This window comes from Staurois parvus, unplaced genomic scaffold (assembly GCF_062004578.1).
Source record: "Staurois parvus isolate SC_StPar_1 unplaced genomic scaffold, SC_StPar_1.0 ptg000633l, whole genome shotgun sequence".
NCBI lineage: Eukaryota > Metazoa > Chordata > Amphibia > Anura > Ranidae > Staurois > Staurois parvus.
In genome coordinates this window covers 84,351-108,411 of record NW_028318429.1, presented here as the reverse complement: position 1 = coordinate 108,411, position 24,061 = coordinate 84,351, and the positions used below count along the sequence as shown (strand labels likewise).

At 48.2% G+C, this 24,061-nt stretch overlaps 1 protein-coding gene across 2 annotated transcripts in view; it reads right to left on the bottom strand.

The window, feature by feature from the left end:
• LOC149449293 (actin-like protein 6B) overlaps nucleotides 1-16,535 on the bottom strand; it is a 56,152-nt gene extending 39,617 nt beyond the window's left edge. The window contains exons 1-2 of one of the 2 annotated variants that reach the window (XM_089693428.1): nucleotides 16,403-16,535; nucleotides 2,504-2,563 (exon numbers count right to left, since the gene is read on the bottom strand). In XM_089693428.1, the coding sequence (XP_089549554.1) occupies nucleotides 2,504-2,563 (60 nt within the window). In that variant the 5' untranslated portion in view covers nucleotides 16,403-16,535. Of the gene's footprint in view, nucleotides 1-2,486; nucleotides 2,564-16,402 lie in introns of both variants that reach the window. The other variant, XM_089693427.1, reaches the window with a different exon arrangement.
• Nucleotides 16,536-24,061: the final 7,526 nt, after the last annotated feature.

The window sequence follows — 24,061 nt, the reverse complement described above, 5'->3', positions numbered from 1 at the left end:
TCTTTTGGCTGACTGGTTTCAAATTCCCAAAGACACACTCCAACATTTTTTGGAAAGCATTCCAGGATAAGTGAAGACAGCTCCAAAAAGACATGGTCTGGTGTGGTGTGGAGGAACTCAAGAGTCCTGCACAGAGCTCTGACCTCAAGTCTACTGAACACCTTTGGGAGGAATTGGTGCACTGATGGTGAGCCAGGTCCTCTCATCTCACACTCCAAAATATTGTAAGAAGCCTTCCCAGAAGTGTGGAGTCAGTTTAAAAAGGGCATGATTTGATTAGTATGGGGTGGAGGAATTGGGGTGTTCTGCAGAGCCCTGAATTAAATCCCACTCAACACCCTTGGCATGAATTGGAAAACCAACTGCAAGCAATTGGTACTGTGGGAACTCGCATCAAATGTAGAGTTTTGTAAAGCACACAGCCACTCTCTTCTTCTTTTTAATGGCTTTTTTGCCCAATTTTATTTGAAAGAAAGTTCCACAACATGCTTCCCATGCAGGGGTGTTCACCATCAAAACAAATGAAAATATTCAGCCTCCTGGCTCTCTTTATCAGCCCTGCTGGTTAGCAGTACCTCTCTTTATATGGGTCTCCCAGACCACTGGCTAGTCCCAGCACACAGCAGTTGGACTCCTTGTATGGACACAGCCTCCTTCCAAAATATGGCTTTTTTGTACACAGCTCGCAGCCCCCTTGGGTGGAGCCCTCCAACACACACAGCCTTGGAGTCCTTGGACCACACACAGCCTTAAAGTCCTTGGACGCACCCAGCATCAGTCTCACACAGGGACACTCATTTAGAGCCCTGCACACACCTGTACCATTAGTGTGCTGGCTGCTTTCAAACTCTGGACACTGGATTGGAGATTTGTTCCCTCCCAAGGCACTTTGAAATCTCCAAACTACGGAGCCCCATCCAGAAATACCAAAATCTGGAGAAACCTGCAACAGACGTTTTCTCCACTCAAAATCTTTGCTCCGCAGTTCTGCACTCCTCACATGTCCAGACCTTGTGTCCATTACCTGACCACTTCTACCTGCATTTGTCCTGTGTCAGGGCCCTGCACTGTTACAGTAGAAACTCTCACAGACACATTCCAAAATCTTGTGGAAAGCTTTCCTAGAAGAATAGAGTCAGCTCGATAGAGAAATCATTTTAAGAGTATGGCGTGGAGGAACTTGAGTGACCTACACAGACCTCTGCCCTTAACCCTACTGAAAGCCTTTGTGATGATTTTGAACATTGATGGTGAGCCAGATCTTCTACTTGGCTCTTGAAATGTTCTTGAAAAGTTATTTTTGTTGACTGGACACAAATTCCCACAGACACACTCCAAAATACTATGGGAAGTTATCTCAGAAAGTGGAGCCACCTCCATAAAGACATAGTTTGACCAGTTTGGTGTGGGGAAACCTGAGTGGCCTGACCTCAACCCTACTAAACACCTTTGAGTTGAATTTGAATGCTGATTGTGAGCCAGGCCTTCTTCTCCAACATCACTACCTGACCTCACAAATGGGCACAAATTTCCACAGACACCCTCCAATATTTTGTGGAAAGCCTTCCCAGAAGGTTGGAGCATGCTATAGCCACAAAGGGAGCAACTCCATGGTTTTGGACTGGGATGGCCAACAAGCCGTGATGTTCAAATGTCCACAGCCGGGCCGGGGGGGGGGGTTAGGTAGAAGAGGAGACCACCTTGGAAACTTCAGCAGGAGCAGGGGCAAAAAGGGCCAGACCTACAACCTCTGGACCACTGAAGTAGTTCACGGCATATGGGGGGCATACCTTGGCTTTTCCACCTTGGGTACTGTAGGACCTCACCCTGGCAGGTGTCAACAGACTTTTAGCTATATGGTTCAGGCAGACCCTACTTTTACACGACTTGTTAAGTTTTCGGAGGAGTCTGGAAGGGTTAGAACCCTTGTCAGGTTTGTTCTGCAGCTGATGTCCCAATTTGGGAGATTCCTTCTCACTTCCTGCTTATTGGACAGATTACAGACAGAAGAGGAAATCAGGAGAAATTCCCCCAACATGTTACAAAAAATGCATCTTATTTTAAAGCGTGAGTATGGGTCAGAGCCTAGGGTGGAGTTCAGCTTTAACTAAAGGAGAGTTGCCATGTGACCAGTAGCAACACGGGATATCTTTAGCTGTCAGGTTTGTCTTGGTGCGCTGTGATTCTGGGTCAGTCCTCACCATGGAGTTTGCAGACTCGAAACGACTGTCCCGCCTACTCTGCTGATGACATCATCACAGTATAGACACCCACCCTGAGCTCTCTGTTATCCCACATCATCTTACAAGGTTGCAACAAGTCTGATTTCAGCATTCAGCTGGTGTGTAACAACTCGAAATAAAAAGAAGATTTCTGGTCAAGACCGTGGCTGAATTTATATCTGTGTATCAGGATGTCAGAGGATGGACATGGTGGGAGGGGGGAAGGCGTGGGGTAATTGAGGTAGTTAAAAGAAGGGTAGGTACCTTGGGGCAATCTTCACCTGCATAGCCGGCCCGGACCGAGTATGACCCGATATCAAACACCAGAGCACCGACCTCATCTGGAAGACAGAACAGACACTGTGATAAGCCCCGCTACAAAATATTGTACAGAGGGTGTGTCGTATATTATATAGAGGGGGGGGGGTGGTGTGTGTCGTATATTATATAGAGGGTGGGGGGTGGTGTGTCGTATATTATATAGAGGGTGGGGGGTGGTGTGTCGTATATTATATAGAGGGTGGGGGGCATGTTGTATATTATATAGAGGGTGGTGTGTCGTATATTATATAGAGGGTGGGGGGCATGTCGTATATTATATAGAGGGTGGGGGGGCATGTCGTATATTATATAGAGGGTGGGGGGCATGTTGTATATTATATAGAGGGTGGTGTGTCGTATATTATATAGAGGGTGGGGGGCATGTCGTATATTATATAGAGGGTGGGGGGCATGTTGTCTATTATATAGAGGGTGGTGTGTCGTATATTATATAGAGGGTGGGGGGTGGTGTGTCGTATATTATATAGAGGGTGGGGGGCATGTCGTATATTATATAGAGGGTGCGGGGTGGTGTGTCGTATATTATATAGAGGGTGGGGGGTGGTGTGTCGTATATTATATAGAGGGTGCGGGGTGGTGTGTCGTATATTATATAGAGGGTGCGGGGTGGTGTGTCGTATATTATATAGAGGGTGCGGGGTGGTGTGTCGTATATTATATAGAGGGTGCGGGGTGGTGTGTCGTATATTATATAGAGGGTGCGGGGTGGTGTGTCGTATATTATATAGAGGGTGGGGGGTGGTGTGTCGTATATTATATAGAGGGTGCGGGGTGGTGTGTCGTATATTATATAGAGGGTGCGGGGTGGTGTGTCGTATATTATATAGAGGGTGCGGGGTGGTGTGTCGTATATTATATAGAGGGTGCGGGGTGGTGTGTTGTATATTATATAGAGGGTGGGGGGTGGTGTGTCGTATATTATATAGAGGGTGGGGGGTGGTGTGTCGTATATTATATAGAGGGTGGTGTGTCGTATATTATATAGAGGGTGCGGGGTGGTGTGTCGTATATTATATAGAGGGTGGGGGGTGGTGTGTCGTATATTATATAGAGGGTGGGGGGTGGTGTGTCGTATATTATATAGAGGGTGGGGGGTGGTGTGTCGTATATTATATAGAGGGTGGGGGGTGGTGTGTCGTATATTATATAGAGGGTGGGGGGTGGTGTGTCGTATATTATATAGAGGGTGCGGGGTGGTGTGTCGTATATTATATAGAGGGTGCGGGGTGGTGTGTCGTATATTATATAGAGGGTGGGGGGCATGTCGTATATTATATAGAGGGTGGGGGGTGGTGTGTCGTATATTATATAGAGGGTGGGGGGTGGTGTGTCGTATATTATATAGAGGGTGGGGGGTGGTGTGTCGTATATTATATAGAGGGTGGGGGGTGGTGTGTCGTATATTATATAGAGGGTGGGGGGTGGTGTGTCGTATATTATATAGAGGGTGGGGGGTGGTGTGTTGTATATTATATAGAGGGTGGTGTGTCGTATATTATATAGAGGGTGGGGGGCGGTGTGTCGTATATTATATAGAGGGTGGGGGGTGGTGTGTCGTATATTATATAGAGGGTGCGGGGTGGCATGTAACAACAGGAGCACTAGATGGGCAACAATGAGATGACCCCCAAAACAGGAATGGTTTTACAGATCTTTTCTGACTGTTTTTCACTAGTTCTGCATTTGGCTCGGGTCAGTGTCACTACTGGTAGCATGAGGCCATACCTGGACCCTACAGAGGTTGCACAGGCAGTCCAACTCCTCCAGGATGGCACATCAATACCTGCCATTGCCAGAAGGTTTGCTGTGTCTCCCAGCACAGTCTGAAGAGCATGGAGGAGATTCCAGGAGACAAGAGCATGGAGGAGATTCCAGGAGACAAGAGCATGGAGGAGTTTCCAGGAGATCGGCAGTTCTTCTAGGAGAGCTGGACAGGGCCGTAGAAGGTCCTTAACCCATCAGCAGGACCGGTATCTGCTCCTTTGTACAAGGAGGAACAGGATGAGCCCTGCCAGAACCCTACAAAATGACCTCCAGCAGGCCACTGGTGTGAATGTCTTTGACCAAACAATCAGAAACCGACTTCATGAGGGCAGCCTGAGGGCCCGACGCCCTCTAGTGGGCCCTGTGCTCACTGCCCGGCACCAGAGAACTGGATTGGCATTTGCTATTGAACCCCAGAATTGGCAGGTCCACCACTGGCGCCCTGTGCTTTTCACAGATGAGAGCAGGTTCACCCTGAGCACATGTGACAGACGTGAAAGGGTCTGGAGAAGCTGTGGAGAACGTTCTGCTGCCCATAACATGGTTCAACATGACCGTTCTGGTGGTGGGTCAGTGATGGTCTGGGGAAGCATATCCATGGAGGGACGCACAGACCTCTACAGGCTAGACAATGGTACCCTGACTGCCATTAGGTATGGGGATGAAATCCTTGGACCCATTGTCAGACCCTATGCTAGTGCAGTGGGTCCTGGGTTCCTCCTGATGCAGTGGGTCCTGGGTTGCTCCTGGTGCAGTGGGTCCTGGGTTCCTCCTGGTGCGGTGGGTCCTGGGTTCCTCCTGGTGCAGTGGGTCCTGGATTCCTCCTGGTGCAGACAATGCCCGGCCTCATGTGGGCAGAGCATGCAGGCAGGCAGGAAGATGAAAGAATTGATACTATTGAATGGCCCCCACGCTCGCCTGACCTAAATCCAATAGAACCCCTCTGGGATGTCATGTTGCGGTCCATCCGACGCCGCCAGGTTGCATCTCAGACTGTCCAGGAGCTCAGTGATGTCCTGGTCCAGATCTGGGAGGAAATCCCCCAGGACACCATCCATCGTCTCATTAGGACCCTCCCCCGACGTTGTCAGGCATGCATACAAGCACGTGGGGGCCATAGAAACTACTGGGGACCATTCTGAGTTGCTGCAATGAAATTTCAGCAAAATGAACTCGCCTGCAGCATCATTTCTTCACTTTGATTTTCGGGGTGTCTTTGAATTCAGTCCTCTGTAGGTCGATCATTTTCATTTCCATCCAATGATGGGGCGTCCTTACGTTCCTCACACATCCCCCGTCCATGTCAGTATAGAGATCCAGCAGGAGATTCCTCCCCATTGAGATCTGATGGGTTCTCAGTCTTCCTTTCATTTTTTTTAGCAATGTATACATTATATAGAGGGTGAAAGGTGGCATTTCTTTCATATATTATTATTATTATCATTATTATTATTATACAGGATTTATGTAGCGCCATTAGTTTGCTCAGCGCTTTACAATATAATATATATGGGGTGCAGGGTGTAATGTATATTATATATGGGGTGCAGGGTGTCATGTGTATCATATATGGGGTGCAGGGTGTAATGTATATTATATATGGGGTGCAGGGTGTAGAGTATATTATATATGGGGTGCAGGGTGTCATGTATATCATATATGGGGTGCAGGGTGTAGAGTATATTATATATGGGGTGCAGGGTGTAATGTGTATTATATATTTGGTGTATTTATATTTGTGTATATGTTGACCAGTCCTCACCTTCAGCTGCACCCAGTTTACAACTGTGGCCTGGTTCCTAAGAAACATCCCCCCCTTATTCATGTGATCCTTATCAGCTTCTAATTGGGGTGGAGTTGAATGCTCATTTGAGCATCTCCCTATAAATTTAGATTAGCTCATGGGGGGAGATCTCTGATGGGGGGCACAGTCTCTGATGGGGGTGCTGCTTCAGATTGAGTGCAGCTTCAAAAGAGTGCGATGCAGTTAAACACAGCAGTTGAACTAAAGCAGGAGAACTTCAGCAGCAGGAAGACACAACAACAGCAAGAAACTCTACTGCACGCTGGAAGACTGCAAGCAAACACCCCGGGAAACCTCTTACATATCTGAGTCCCACTCCGTGTACCTTTATATAATACACCCCTCTTCTCCTCTTCATATTACTATCCTCTATTCCCAAATCTCATTTCTTTACCCCTCTGCTCCACCCCAAAACTTGTACATCTCCCCCTCATTGCTATCATCTCCCTACTACTGCTCTCATCACCCCCCAAAAATGCCTCTTCCACTCCTCCTTCTCATTTTCCTCTCCTCCATTCCCAAAATCCATTCACTATATCCCTCTGCTCCTCCTAAACAATTGTATATTGTGTCCTCACTGCTTCCTTCACCCCTCTATGGCACCCACCACCTCCTCCTATTACTCCACTCTCCCTCTGACCCCAACACCTCCACTAGTAGTTTCTCACGTTCCTGCACATCCCGCTCCCATGCCACCTTTCTCACCCTTCTCCTCCTCCTAGCCGCAGGGGACATCTCCCCGAATCCTGGCCCTCCACCACCTCCCTCACCTGCACAACACCGTCCCGCCTCCACGTCCTACCGCAACCCCCGCAACCTAGTATCTGTCCCCCTGCTCCCTAAAATCTCCCCCCGTTTTCATGTGCACTCCTGAACGCCCGATCGGTGTGCAACAAGCTTACCGCCATCCACGACCTCTTTGTTTCCCGCTCCCTCAACCTCCTAGCGATCACGGAAACCTGGATCCAGCCCACTGACTCTACCTCCCCTGCTGCACTCTCCTACGGAGGTCTCACCTGGACCCACTCACCCAAACCCAACGGTCGTAAAGGTGGTGGGGTTGGTCTGCTCCTGTCACCACAGAGCACCTTCCGAGTCCTCCCAAACCCCCCCTCTCTATCCTTCTCCTCCTTCGAGGCCCACTGCGTCCGACTATTCTCCCCAACCCCCCTGAAGATTGCTGTGATATACCGGCCTCCTGGATCCATACCCCGCTTCCTGGATGACGTTTCCTCCTGGCTACCCTTCTTCCTCTCCTCTGAGCTACCCACCATCATCCTTGGGGATTTCAACATCCCTGTCAACCTCGTCAACCCGGACACATCCCATCTCCTCCACTTAACCTCCTCCTTTGCACTTGCACAGTGCATACAATCCACCACCCACTCCGACGGTAATATCCTTGATCTTGTCTTCTCCAACCGCTGCGCTCCCCACAACCTCACTAACACCCCCTTTCCTCTCTCTGACCACAACCTGATTACCTTCTCTATCTCCTCGTCCTCCAACGCCTACCCCTCCAAATGTCACACTACTACCAGCCGTAACCTCCGCAACCTTAACCCTTCCCCCTCCACTCTGCAGCTGATCAACTCCACGACCGCATCCTCCCCCTGTCCTGCCCCGACTTGGCTATGACCGCCTACAACAATGCGCTCTCAACAGCCCTTGACTCACTAGCGCCTTTAACCACACGCAACATCAGACCCTGACCGCTTCTGCCCTGGCACACTGATCACACCAAAACCCTCAAACGACAAAGTCGTGCCCTGGAGCGACTATGGCGCAAAACCAAATCCCAACAAGCCTTCACCCGCTATAAATCTGCCTTCCACACCTACACCTCCTCCCTCCATGCTGCCAAACAAGCCTACTTCCTGACCCTCATCAAGACCTTCTCCTCCAATCCTTGCCGACTCTTCTCCACCTTCAACTCTCTACTCTCACCACCCCCACCTCCACCCAGCACCTCACTCACCGCCCTTGAGATTGCCAATCACTTCAAAAACAAGATTGACACAATTCGCAAGGACATTGCCGCAACTCGCACGCCCTCTCAACCCGTCCCCTCTCACACAGCTACCCCCTCATCCCCCCTCCCCCTCGACATAACCCGCAGGGACTTCGTCACTGCTCAAACTCCCTCCAACCCCGTTCCCCCTCACTCAGCTACCCCCTCATCACCCCTCTCCCACGGCCCCACCACTGCTCTGACCTCCTCTCCCACCCCACCCTACATTCCTCATACTGAAGCTCTCCCAACACTCCACACCTTTGACCTTTCTACCATCGAGGAAGTCTCCAAGATCCTCTCTGATGCCCGCCTCACCACCTGCCCCCTCGACCCTATCCCCTCACAATTCCTACGACCTCCCTCCCCCTCCATCCTACGCTCCCTCACCCACATCTTTAATCTCTCCCTCTCCTCCGGCACTTTCCCCTCCCCACTGAAGCATGCACACATCACCCCCATACTTAAAAAGCCCTCCCTGGACCCCAATGACCCGAACAACCTCAGACCCATCTCCCTGCTCCCACTTACATCTAAACTCCTCGAGCGCCTCGTCTACACCCGCCTATGCTCTCACCTCAACGACAACAACCTCCTCGATCCCCTACAGTCTGGCTTCCATCCCCTACACTCCACCGAAACCGCCTTACTCACACTCTCCAACGACCTGCTAACCGCCAAAGCTAATGGCCACTATTCAGTGCTCCTACTCCTTGACCTCTCTGCGGCCTTCGACACAGTCGACCACCCCCTCCTCCTCAAAATACTACACTCCCTCGGCCTCAGAGATTCTGCTCTCTCCTGGCTCTCATCCTACCTGTCACAACGCTCTTTCAGCGTTACCTATAATGCTACCACCTCCCCCTCACTCCCCCTCTCTGTTGGGGTCCCGCAAGGCTCTGTCCTTGGGCCCCTTCTCTTCTCCATCTATACCTCCTCCCTTGGCCAACTCATACACTCTCACGGCTTCAACTACCACCTCTATGCCGACGACACACAAGTCTATCTCTCAACCCCCCACCTCACCCCCTCAGTCTCTGCCCGAATCACACACCTACTGAGCAACATATCAGATTGGATGTCGCTCCACTTACTTAAACTGAATCTCTCCAAAACCGAGTTTCTTGTCTTCCCCCCAGCCCGGACCCCACCCCCCATTGATTTCTCCATCACATCCAACAACGCCAATATCAAACCCGCCCTGCAGGCCAGAGTACTTGGTGTCATTCTGGACTCCAACCTATCCTTCCAGCCCCAAGTCCAATCTTTAACAAACTCATGCAGACTCCACCTCCGCAACCTCGACAAAATCCGCACGTTCCTAACCCCAGAAACTACTAAACAGCTCATCCACTCCCTCATCATATCACGACTCGACTACTGCAACTCCCTCCTCACTGGCCTGGCTCGCCGCTGGCTATCCCCGCTTCAGTCCATCCTGAATACGGCTGCCAGACTCATTCACCTTTCCAACCACTCCGTTTCCGCCACCCCCCTCTGCCAATCCCTCCACTGGCTTCCGATTGCGCAACGGATCAAATTTAAAATCCTAACACTGACGTACAAAGCCGTCCACCATACTGCCCCGAACTACATCACTGACCTAATATCCAAGTACCGCCCAGCACGCACACTCTGCTCCTCACAAGACCTCCTTCTCTCTAGTTCCCTGGTCTCCTCCTCCCATGCCCGCCTCCAGGACTTCTCCAGGGTGTCACCCATCCTCTGGAACTCCCTTCCCCAACCCATCAGACTATCACCTACTCTCCTCTCCTTTAGGCGCACCCTGAAAACCCACCTCTTCAGGGAAGCCTACCCCACCCCCTGCTAACTTGACCGACCTCCTCCACTCTTCCTACCACTCCATCCCCCACAGCTATCTCCTCCTGTGCCACCATCCCCTCCCTCCTAGATTGTAAGCTCGAAAGAGCAGGGCCCTCGATCCCCTCATGTTTTGCATTGTATTGGTATTGTTCTGTCACATGTTCTGTCCCCCTTTGTAATGTACATCGCTGAGTGAACTATCGGCGCTTTATAAATACTGTATAATAATAATAATAATACATGGGGCGCAGGGTGTAATGTATATTATATATGGGGCGCAGGGTGTAATTTGTATCATATATGGGGCGCAGGGTGTAATGTGTATTATATATGGGGCGCAGGGTGTAATGTATATTATACAGTGGGGCAAAAAAATATTTAGTCACCACCAATTGTACAAGTTCTCCCACTTACAGAGATGAGAGAGGCCTGTAATTGGCATCATAGGGAGACCTCAACTATGAGAGACAAAATGAGAAAACAAATCCAGACAATCACATTGGCTGATCTGGAAAGAATTTATTTGCAAATTATGGTGGACAATAAGTATTTGGTGAATATGAAAAGTTCATGTCAATACTTTGTTATATATCCTTTGTTGGCAATGACAGAGGTCAGACGTTTCCTGGAAGTCTTCACAAGGTTGGCACACACTGTTGCTGGTATGTTGGCCCATCCTCCATGCAGATCTCCTCTAGAGCAGTGATGTTTTGGGGCTGTCGCTGGGCAACACAGACTTTCAACTCCCTCCAAAGGTTTTCTATGGGGTTGAGATCTGGAGACTGGCTAGGCCACTCCAGGACCTTGAAATGCTTCTTACGAAGTCACTCCTTTGTTGCCCGGGCAGTATGATTGGGATCATTGTCATGTCGGAAGACCCAGCCACGTTTCATCTTCAATGCCCTTGCTGATGGAAGGAGGTTTGCACTCAAAATCTCACGATACATGGTCCCATTCATTCTGTCCTGTACATGGATCAGTCGTCCTGGTCCCTTTGCGGAGAAACAGCCCCAAAGCATGATGTTGCCACCACCATGCTTCACAGTAGGTATGGTGTTCTTTGGATGCAACTCAGCATTCTCTCTCCTCCAAACACGACGAGTTGTGTTTCTACCAAACAGTTCTATTTTGGTTTCATCTGACCATATGACATTCTCCCAATCCTCTTCTGGATCATCCAAATGCTCTCTAGCAAACTTCAGACGGGCCCCGACATGTACTGGCTTAAGCAGGGGGACACGTCTGGCACTGCAGGATCTGAGTCCCTGGCGGCGTAGTGGGTTACTGATGGTAGCCTTTGTTACGTTGGTCCCAGCTCTCTGCAGGTCATTCACTAGGTCCCCCCGTGTGGTCCTGGGATTTTTGCTCATCGTTCTTGTGATCATTTTGACCCCACGGGGTGAGATCTTGCATGGAGCCCCAGATCAAGGGAGATTATCAATGGTCTTGTATGTCTTCCATTTTCTAATTATTGCTCCCACAGTTGATTTGCTCACACCAAGCTGCTTGCCTATTGCAGATTCAGTCTTCCCAGCCTGGTGCAGGTCTACAATTTTGTTTCTGGTGTCCTTTGACAGCTCTTTGGTCTTCACCATAGTGGAGTTTGGAGTGTGACTGTTTGAGGTTGTGGACAGGTGTCTTTTATACTGATAACAAGTTCAAACAGGTGCCATTGATACAGGTAATGAGTGCAGGACAGAGGAGCCTCTTAAAGAAGAAGGTCCAGGTCTGTGAGAGCCAGAAATCTTGCTTGTTTGTAGGTGACCAAATACTTATTTTCCACCATAATTTGCATATAATTCTTTCCAGATCAGCCAATGTGATTGTCTGGATTTTGTTTCTCATTTTGTCTCTCATAGTTGAGGTCTCCCTATGATGCCAATTACAGGCCTCTCTCATCTCTGTAAGTGGGAGAACTTGCACAATTGGTGGCGACTAAATACTTTTTTGCCCCACTGTATATAGGGTGCAGGGTGTAATGTATATCATATATGGGGCGCAGGGTGTAATGTGTATCATATATGGGGCGCAGGGTGTAACGTATATTATATATGGGGTGCAGGGTGTAATGTATATCATATATGGGGTGCAGGGTGTAGAGTATATTATATATGGGGTGCAGGGTGTAATGTATATCATATATGGGGTGTAGAGTATATTATATATGGGGTGCAGGGTGTAATGTATATCATATATGGGGTGCAGGGTGTAATGTATATTATATATGGGGTGCAGGGTGTAATGTATATTATATATGGGGCGCAGGGTGTAATGTATATCATATATGGGGTGTAGAGTATATTATATATGGGGTGCAGGGTGTAATGTATATCATATATGGGGTGTAGAGTATATTATATATGGGGTGCAGGGTGTAATGTATATCATATATGGGGTGCAGGGTGTCATGTATATCATATATGGGGTGCAGGGTGTAGAGTATATTATATATGGGGTGCAGGGTGTAATGTATATTATATATGGGGCGCAGGGTGTAATGTATATCATATATGGGGCGCAGGGTGTAATGTATATTATATATGGGGTGCAGGGTGTAATGTATATTATATATGGGGTGCAGGGTGTAATGTATATTATATATGGGGCGCAGGGTGTAATGTGTATTATATATGGGGTGCAGGGTGTAATGTATATTATATATGGGGCGCAGGGTGTAATGTATATCATATATGGGGTGCAGGGTGTAATGTATATCATATATGGGGCGCAGGGTGTAATGTATATTATATATGGGGTGCAGGGTGTACTGTATATTATATATGGGGTGCAGGGTGTAATGTATATTATATATGGGGCGCAGGGTGCAATGTATATCATATATGGGGCGCAGGGTGCAATGTATATCATATATGGGGTGCAGGGTGTAATGTATATCATATATGGGGCGCAGGGTGTAATGTATATTATATATGGGGTGCAGGGTGTAGAGTATATTATATATGGGGTGCAGGGTGTAATGTATATCATATATGGGGTGCAGGGTGTAGAGTATATTATATATGGGGTGCAGGGTGTAATGTATATCATATATGGGGCGCAGGGTGTAATGTGTATTATATATGGGGTGCAGGGTGTAATGTATATCATATATGGGGCGCAGGGAGTAATGTATATTATATATGGGGTGCAGGGTGTAATGTATATTATATATGGGGTGCAGGGTGTAATGTATATCATATATGGGGTGCAGGGTATATTATATATAAGGTGCAGGGTGTAATGTATATCATATATGGGGGGCAGGGTGTAATGTGTATTATATATGGGGTGCAGGGTGCAATGTATATTACATATGGGGTGCAGGGTGTAATGTGTATTATATATGGGGTGCAGGGTGTAGAGTATATCATATATGGGGTGCAGGATGTAATTTCTATCATATATGGGGCGTAGGGTGTAATGTATATCATATATGGGGTGCAGGGTGTAATGTATATTATATATGGGGTGCAGGGTGTCATGTATATCATATACGGGGTGCAGGGTGTCATGTATATCATATACGGGGTGCAGGGTGTCATGTATATTATATATGGGGTGCAGGGTGTAATGTATATTACATATGGGGTGCAGGGTGTAATGTGTATTATATATGGGGTGCAGGGTGTAGAGTATATCATATATGGGGTGCAGGATGTAATTTCTATCATATATGGGGCGTAGGGTGTAATGTATATTATATATGGGGTGCAGGGTGTCATGTATATCATATACGGGGTGCAGGGTGTCATGTATATCATATACGGGGTGCAGGGTGTCATGTATATTATATATGGGGTGCAGGGTGTAATGTGTATCATATATGGGGTGCAGGGTGCAATGTATATCATATATGGGGTGCAGGGTGTAATGTATATCATATACGGGGTGCAGGGTGCAATGTATATCATATATGGGGTGCAGGATGTAATTTCTATCATATATGGGGCGTAGGGTGTAATGTATATCATATATGGGGTGCAGGGTGTAATGTATATTATATATGGGGTGCAGGGTGCAATGTATATTATATATGGGGTGCAGGGTGTCATGTATATCATATACGGGGTACAGGGTGTCATGTATATTATATATGGGGTGCAGGGTGTCATGTATATTATATATGGGGTGCAGGGTGCAATGTATATCATATACGGGGTGCAGGGTGTCATGTATATCATATACGGGGTGCAGGGTGTCATGTATATTATATATGGGGTGCAGGGTGTCATGTATATTATATATGGGGTGCAGGGTGTAATGTATATTATATATGGGGCGCAGGGTGTAGAGTATATTATATATGGGGTGCAGGGTGTAATGTATATCATATATGTGGTGCAGGGTGTCATGTATATTATATATGGGGCGCAGGGTGTAATGTATATCATATATGGGGTGCAGGGTGTAATGTATATTATATATGGGGTGCAGGGTGTCATGTATATCATATACGGGGTGCAGGGTGTCATGTATATCATATACGGGGTGCAGGGTGTCATGTATATTATATATGGGGTGCAGGGTGTAATGTGTATCATATATGGGGTGCAGGGTGCAATGTATATCATATATGGGGTGCAGGATGTAATTTCTATCATATATGGGGCGTAGGGTGTAATGTATATCATATATGGGGTGCAGGGTGTAATGTATATTATATATGGGGTGCAGGGTGCAATGTATATTATATATGGGGTGCAGGGTGTCATGTATATCATATACGGGGTACAGGGTGTCATGTATATTATATATGGGGTGCAGGGTGTCATGTATATTATATATGGGGTGCAGGGTGCAATGTATATCATATACGGGGTGCAGGGTGTCATGTATATCATATACGGGGTGCAGGGTGTCATGTATATTATATATGGGGTGCAGGGTGTCATGTATATTATATATGGGGTGCAGGGTGTAATGTATATTATATATGGGGCGCAGGGTGTAGAGTATATTATATATGGGGTGCAGGGTGTAATGTATATCATATATGTGGTGCAGGGTGTCATGTATATTATATATGGGGCGCAGGGTGTAATGTATATTATATATGGGGTGCAGGGTGTCATGTATATCATATACGGGGTGCAGGGTGTCATGTATATCATATACGGGGTGCAGGGTGTCATGTATATTATATATGGGGTGCAGGGTGTCATGTATATCATATATGGGGTGCAGGATGTAATTTCTATCATATATGGGGTGCAGGGTGTAATGTATATCATATATGGGGTGCAGGATGTAATTTCTATCATATATGGGGTGCAGGGTGTAATGTATATTATATATGGGGTGCAGGGTGTCATGTATATCATATACGGGGTACAGGGTGTCATGTATATTATATATGGGGTGCAGGGTGCAATGTATATTATATATGGGGTGCAGGGTGTCATGTATATCATATACGGGGTGCAGGGTGTCATGTATATTATATATGGGGTGCAGGGTGTCATGTATATTATATATGGGGTGCAGGGTGTCATGTATATCATATACGGGGTGCAGGGTGTCATGTATATCATATACGGGGTGCAGGGTGTCATGTATATTATATATGGGGTGCAGGGTGTAATGTGTATCATATATGGGGCGCAGGGTGTAGAGTATATTATATATGGGGTGCAGGGTGTCATGTATATCATATACGGGGTGCAGGGTGTCATGTATATCATATACGGGGTGCAGGGTATATTATATATGGGGTGCAGGGTGCAATGTATATTATATATGGGGCGCAGGGTGCAATGTATATTATATATGGGGCGCAGGGTGTCATGTATATTATATATGGGGTGCAGGGTGCAATGTATATCATATACGGGGTGCAGGGTGTCATGTATATTATATATGGGGTGCAGGGTGCAATGTATATCATATACGGGGTGCAGGGTGTCATGTATATTATATATGGGGTGCAGGGTGTATTATATATGGGGTGCAGGGTGTAATGTATATTATATATGGGGTGCAGGGTGTAATGTATATCATATACGGGGTGCAGGGTGTCATGTATATTATATATGGGGTGCAGGGTGTAATGTATATCATATATGGGGTGCAGGGTATATTATATATGGGGTGCAGGGTGTAATGTATATTATATATGGGGTGCAGGGTGTCATGTATATTATATATGGGGTGCAGGGTGCAATGTATATTATATATGGGGTGCAGGGTGTCATGTATATCATATACGGGGTGCAGGGTGTCATGTATATCATATACGGGGTGCAGGGTGTCATGTATATCATATACGGGGTGCAGGGTGTCATGTATATCATATACGGGGTGCAGGGTGTATTATATATGGGGCGCAGGGTGTCATGTATATTGTATATGGGGTGCAGGGTGTCATGTATATTATATATGGGGTGCAGGGTGCAATGTATATTATATATGGGGGGCAGGGTGGTTTGCAGCACTCACCTCCCCCGTACACCCCTCCGCTCATCCTGCACAGACACCTGAAGACCCCCAACCTGGCCACATCTGATCCCCAGAACCAGAAACCGTCTGAGCAGTCTGACCCCACCGACCAATAACAGCCCAGCATTCCCAGACACGGCTTCCCTGATTGGCTGAGGAGGATGTCATTATAACCAGCTTGTCTGTCGCCTGATGGAAGAAATGGAGAGCCAGAGAGGATTCTTAAAGGGGCAGCGCACATAATCACACTGCACCATAGAACAGAGTACAGAGCGATAACGATCGCACCGCGCTGGCATCGAACAACCGCGCCATTCCGGATTTCTGAGGTTTTATTCACAGAAGACAAATCCTTTCTTTATTCATTGTAGAAATGAGATAATCCATCCTATAGGAAGAGAGCGAAGTATTGGAATCATTTATAGTGCTGATGGATCACTACTGTGGGTTCAGCTTCAAGCGGAGAGTTTGCGGAGAGGTAATCCTCACTCCAAAGTGTTTTTAAACATTCAAGCTCAGGAAGTTTTAAACCCCTTCATGACCAGACCATTTTTTTTTTTGTTTTTGCTATTCATCACTGCGCTACTTTAACCGGTAATTGTGCGGTCATGCAACACTGTACCCAAATGAAATTTATAGTATTTTTTTCACACAAATAGAGCTTTCTTTTGGTGGTGTTTCATCACCGCTTGCTTTTTTGTTTTTAGGATATAAATGAATGAAAACCGAAAATTTGTGGAAAAAAAGCCCCCAATATTTTCTCTTATGAAACATATCCAATCAATAATTTTTTTTTTCATACATTTAGGCCAACATGTATTCTGCTACATGCCTTTGGTAGCAAAAAAAAAAAGCAAAAAACTAACCAATAAGTGTATATTGGTTGGTTTGTGTGAAAGTTCCAGCATCTACAAACTGGGATATATACTGGAATTTACACAGCTATGATGCCATGCTGGTAGTGGCAGTGATCAATGACTGCTAGTGGGAATGTGATAGTGTGGCGGACAATCTGGCGCTAGCTGATGTTGCCTGGGAGGGACACTGACACTAATCAACATCAACAGTAACACAGTGATCAGTGCTAATACTATACACTCTCACCGTACTAATGACACTGGCTGGGAAGGGGTTAGCATCTAGGGCAGGGGTGGGCAAACTTTTTGACTTGAGGGCCGCAATGGGTTCATATATTGGACCCGGGGGCCGGACCAAGAGTAGATGAATGATGTGTATGTGTCATCCATAGTAAGTATAGTAATATTCCCCCAAAGTAAGCATAGTAATTCATCCCCCCTATAGTAATTCATCCCCCATAGTAATTCATCCCCCATATAGTAATTCATCCCCCATAGTAATTCATCCCCCCTATAGTAATTCATCCCCCATAGTAATTCATCCCCCACATAGTAATTCATCCCCCATATAGTAATTCATCCCCCATAGTAATTCATCCCCCCTATAGTAATTCATCCCCCATAGTAATTCATCCCCCACATAGTAATTCATCCCCCATATAGTAATTCATCCCCCATATAGTAATTCATCCCCCATAGTAATTCATCCCCCATATAGTAATTCATCCCCCATATAGTAATTCATCCCCCATATAGTAATTAATCCCCCCCATAGTAATTCATCCCCCATATAGTAATTTATTCCCCATATTAATTCATCCCCCATATGAAGTCCCCAAGTCCCCCATATAGTAATTCATCCCCCATATAGTAATTCATCCCCCATATAGTAATTCATCCCCCCTATAGTAATTCATCCCCCCTATAGTAATTCATCCCCACTATAGTAATTCATCCCCCATATAGTAATTAATCCCCCCTATAGTAATTCATCCCCCATATAGTAATTAATCCCCCCTATAGTAATTCATCCCCACTATAGTAATTCATCCCCCATAGTAATTCATCCCCACTATAGTAATTCATCCCCCATAGTAATTCATCCCCCCTATAGTAATTCATCCCCCATATAGTAATTCATCCCCCCAATAGTAATTCATCCCCCCTATATTAATTCATCCCCCATATTAAGTCCCCAAGTCCCCCCTGTGTCAATTCACTTACCTTTGCTCCGCGCGTTCCTCTCGCCGTGTTCCCGCGCCGTTCCGGTGTAGCATGAAAATCTGTCTCCTATGAGGATCTGTCCCGCTCGAAGTATCTGCGCATGTGCCAGTTTCAGGCATTAGCAGCCGATCGGCGATATTCGGCACATGCGCAGATACGTCGAGGGGGGACAGATCCTCATAGGAGACAGATTTTCATGCTACGCCGGTCTTCAGGGCGGACTGTGAGAGGAGCCTAGCTCCCCTCACGTTCGTCACGCTGCCCCGCCTACACACATCCTGACAGCCATGCTGACAGTATCACGCTCCGCGGGCCGGATTAAAAGGTCAGCCGGGCCGTAGTTTGCCCATTGCTGATCTAGGGGCAATCAAAGGGTTAATTGTGCGCCTAAAGATGTGTGTAATGTGCGCTGCATTTACTTGCAGATCTGGCTTTTTTTTCTCCTTGATTTTAAGGGAGCAGAAACAGCAAGATTGCGCTTCTGTCAACATAGGACACTGGGCTGTGATTGGACACAGCCAAATCAGCAGGTGTCAGCCAAAATCATGCTGTGTCCAATCACAGTGTTGTTCAGCAGGGGGCGTGCATGGTCATGGTCAGAGACCCGAAGAAAGCCAGCCACAGATATACACTATATTGCCAAAAGTATTGGACCATGTGATTCAGGTGTTCCAATCCCCTCCATATCATGTGATTCAGGTGTTCCAATCCCCTCCATATCATGTGATTCAGGTGTTCCAATCCCCTCCATGGACACAGGTGTATAAAATCAAGCCCCTAGGCATGCACAGGGGTGTATTTACCACAAGGCAAACAAGGCACTTGCCTAGGGCAGCATTTTTCAGGGGGGCAGCACCTCCCCCCAGAAGAAGGGATGACAGAAGGGACACGTGCACCATGGGAACCAGGTGGAATCCAAGAGAGGTTGCGGGCTGCTTGATGGTGTATGTAGAGCCTGACTCTCGCTCCCAGGGATGTTTGGAGCTGTGAAGTTGGGTGTCTCACCCGGGGGGGGGGGGGGGGGGGAGTGGAAGGCTCTCCTGCGTGGGGGGCAGGGGTGTTGTTGGTCAATGTCATTCTCTCTCCGCTGGAGGGGGAAGGGGGGGTTGTGTTGGTCGGTGTCCATGGGGGGGCAGGCGTTTTTGTGTTGCCTAGGGCAGCACAAAACCTAAATACACCACTGGGCATGCAGACGGCTTCTACAAACATTGGTGAAAGAATGGGTCGCTCTCAGGAGCTCAGTGACTCCAAGCGTGGTCCCGTGATAGGTGGCCACCTGGGCAATAAGTTCATCCGTGACATTTCCTGGCTACTAAATATTCCACGCTCAACTGTTAGTGGGATTATAACAAAGTGGAAGCAACTGGGAACAACAGTCACTCAGCCACCAAGTGGTAGGCCACGTCACATGACAGGGCGGGGTCAGCGCATGCTGAAGTGCACAGTGCGCAGAAGTCACCAACTGTCTGCAGAGTCAAAAGCTAAAGACCTCCAAACTTGGTGTGGCCTTCAGATGAGCCCATCAACAGTGTGTAGAGAGCTTCATGGAATGGGTTTCCATGGCCGAGCAGCTGCATCCAAGCCTTCCATCACCCAGTGCAATGCAAAGCGTCGGATGCCGTGGTGTAAAGTACGCCGCCACTGGACACTATAGCAGTGGATACATGTTCTCTGGAGTGACTAATCATGCTTCTCTGCCTGACAATCCAATGGACGTGTCTGGGTTTAGCGGTTGCCTGGAGAACAGTACTTACCTGACTACATTGTGCCAAGTGTAAAGTTTGATGGAGGGAGGATTATGGTGTGGGGTTGTTTTTCAGGGGTTGGGCTTGGCCCCCTAGTTCCACTCAAGGGAACTCTTAAAGTGACATTTTGGACAATTTCATGCTCCCAACTTTGTGGGAAGAGTTTGGGGATGGCCCCTTCCTGTTCTAACATGACTGCGCATCAGTGCACAAAGCAAGGTCCATAAAGACATGGAGGAGCCAGTTTGGGGTGGAGGAACTTGACTGTCCTGCACAGAGTCCTGACCTCAACCCCATAGAACACCTTTGGGATGAATTAGAGTGGAGACTGCGAGCCAGGCCTCCTCCCCCGACATCAGTGCCTGACCTGACAAATGTGCTTCTGGAAGAATGGTCCAACCTTCCCATAGACACCCTCCTAAACCTTGTGGACGGCCTTCCCAGAAGAGTTGCAGCTGTTATAGCTGCAAAGGGCGGGGCCAACTCAATATTGAACCCTACGGACTAAGACTGGGGGGCTATTATAGGTCATGTGCGTGGAAAGGGCGGGGCCAACTCAATATGGAACCCTGCGGACTAAGACTGGAAGGCCATTAAAGGTCATGTGCGTGGAAAGGGCGGGGTCAACTCAATATTGAACCCTATGGACTAAGACTGGGAGGCCATTAAAGGTCATGTGCGTGGAAAGGGCGGGGCCAACTCAATATTGAACCCTACGGACTAAGACTGGGAGGCCATTAAAGTTCATGTGCGTGGAAAGGGCGGGGCCAACTCAGTATTGAACCCTATGGACTAAGACTGGGAGGCCATTAAAGGTCATGTGCGTGGAAAGGGCGGGGCCAACTCAGTATTGAACCCTATGGACTAAGACAGGGGGGCCATTAAAGGTCATGTGCGTGGAAAGGGCGGGGCCAACTCAATATTGAACCCTATGGACTAAGACTGGGAGGCCATTAAAGGTCATGTGTGTGGAAAGGCCGGCGGCCCAATACTTGGGGCAATGTAGTGTATGCATGTCTGAGCCTGGCAGTGTGGTCCCCCGGCAGTAAATCTACAACAGGGCAGCAAGCGGTGAAGGGGTTCCTACCAGAGTCTACTACCCATACCCCAGAACAGACAGAAGTAATCACCACAGTCCAAAATACAACAGAGGTTATTCCTGTTCCTGGCTTGTATTGAGTCCGCACTGAGTCTGCTCTGACCTGCAGAAATGTTCTATCACAGCCGGCTTGCATCCTTTTCCAATAACCCTCATCATCCAAGGGGAAAGGCAGATTATACCCCGGGTGGGGGACAAGGTGTACCCAGTGCCTAACCACCTGTATACTGCTACAGACCTATCACTGCCACCAGAGCTGCAGTTAGACACCACAGGGCCCCATCCGGCCAAAATGACAGGGCCCCTTTAAAGAAAAAAAAAACAAAACAGTTTACTATGCTTCAGCACTGATCATTCATTGTGTTCATTCAGGAAAGGAAGGGCCCGGTTAACGTGACATATTTATTGGACCCTTCCCCCACTCTCCATCCTGAAAGATCCTATTGTGTGCTAGCAGCTGCCGGTGGGAAGGAGAGAAGGGAAGCCGGCACTGTGGGGGCCCAGGCAGCTGGGTGAGTCAGATGTGCACAGGGAGGGTGATCGGCCTAATGGGTGGGTGGGTGGGTGGGCGGGGGGTGGGGCAATCACCGGAACTGATCCCCTGTATGACTCTCTCTGCAGCAGCTGGAAACCAAAGGGAGGGAGAGGAGAATCCAGCTTTCAGATGCTGCAGAGAGCCATACAGAGGATCGGTTCCAGTATTTGCCGCCCCCCACCCCCACAGTGCCGATCACCCTCCCCTGCACACATCTGATTCACCCAGTTGCCTAGGCCCCCCTGCTGAACGGGACCCCTTACAAGAGGGCTGGTGGTACCCCCTTATCCACGGCCCGGACTGCCACCACTATACATAGAAACACCAAAACCTATGTGACAGGTACAGTCCATCCACAACTCTTCCCTGGAAGGACATGCTTATTGGCAAACTGGAATTGCTACATCTTCCCGCCAAGCTGGCCACTGGTTCTGCCCTGCTTTTTCTTCAGACAGGGTACACACCTACCTGTGTAGGCAGGTGCTTGGCTAGGAGTGTAGAATGAGAGAAACACTGGCTGTAGCTGCTCCCTGCATCTGCTGCTCTGCAGTGCTAAACCGGTCAACAGCAAGAGGAGGGATCTGCTGAGCAGGAGGAGCTGAATAGACAGTCAGGCAGCACTGCCCTGGGGGTAGTCCAGAGGAGAGAGACTCTATGGTGATCAAGAGCTTTTGAACTGTATTTCCCAGGATTGCCGGGAGGCAGGTTGTAAAGGACACAGGCTCTTCTTGCCATGAGGGAGATTGGAGGGTGCAGATCACGGTCCAGCCTGCACCATCACTGCTGCACAATGGCAGCTGGAGTGGCATCTCTAGGTGGGTGCGGGGGGTTGTGTGCCGCACCGGGTGACAGAAATTATATTTGGCTCGGACCCGCTCCACGTGATTTTGCAAGGCAGTGGTGCCAAATTCTGGATTGATCATTCGTTTCAAACGAATAATAAGCGCCGAGATTAAGGTACAGGAAGGGTCTGGCAGCTCCGAACTGCGCATGTGATCACGTGATCAAATCGAACGTCGTCGGAGCCAATCAGCTTCACTGAAGTCAGAACTTCGACCTCGAACAAGCGCGTGCCGCGTGACCACTGGTATTATTGTGGTGTGTCGCATATTTTCATTTATTTACAAATTTATTCATTTTTTTTTTTTTATCGGTCAGCAAGCGTTTATCATCCCACATGGAGTGCATAAATCAAAGAGGCCAAGTGGATCGGATCTGCCGATTGGGGAGCATAATGGATCGGAGTCCCATCCATTATGCTCCCCAATCCGCAGATCCGATCCATCTTGTGGGGATCGTCGGCTTGCAACCTATATGGGGTTAACTGATCTTGCAACACCGGTCTGGGGGGTGCGACGGGGACACAGGGAGGAGAAGAGCCATCAAGGCTGTGTGCGCACAACAGGGACCGCCCACCTCTGGAGGAGTGTTACCACACCGGGTGACACCAACCCTAGGGACGCCCCTGCTGGAGTGGGATCCAGAATGCTGACAACTCGAGTCACCTGTGTGCAGAGCAGAGAGTGGACTAATCACTGTGTGAGACTGGATGGTGAGCTGCAATATTGCTGGGACTGTTGAACTGCTGCTGTTGAATTTACTCTCCTCTGCTAGAGAGACCTTTAGGACCTGATCATACAGCCATCTAGTATCCTTACTGCTGCCTGCAAGCTTGGCTGGGATTACTCTCTGGTGCACCAACAGTACAAGTAGGTCCCAATGCTAGCTGGCTGAAGAATTAGGACTACAACCTGTCCCTTTATAGCTGCTACAGCATATTGCTCATGGTAAGAGGTGCCTCTCAGGGGAAATTGCACCACATTCTAGCCATTCTCCTAGACTAGCTCTAGTATTATTATTCACAGTTCATGCTTTCATTCTGTTCATGCTGGCTTGGCTGATTCATGAGTTAATCCCAGTTTACTGGTCCGTGACTCTATTCTAAGACACTGTCGGGGATTGGCTCGGCGCAGTGCACCGCCCTGTGCAGGGACGCGGGTGCTGGGACCTGGCCGACCGCGGCAATCGAGTTCGCGCATGCGCAGTAGAGACCGCGGGCGCGTGCCTGGCACCAATGACAGCGCAGGGCGAGATATTTAAATGGCCCTGAGCTGTCATTCAGTGCCTTCTGGTCTCCTTGTATCCTGTGAACCTGTTTCTAGTGAGTTGCTGACCCGGATTGTGCCCTGACCTTGCTGC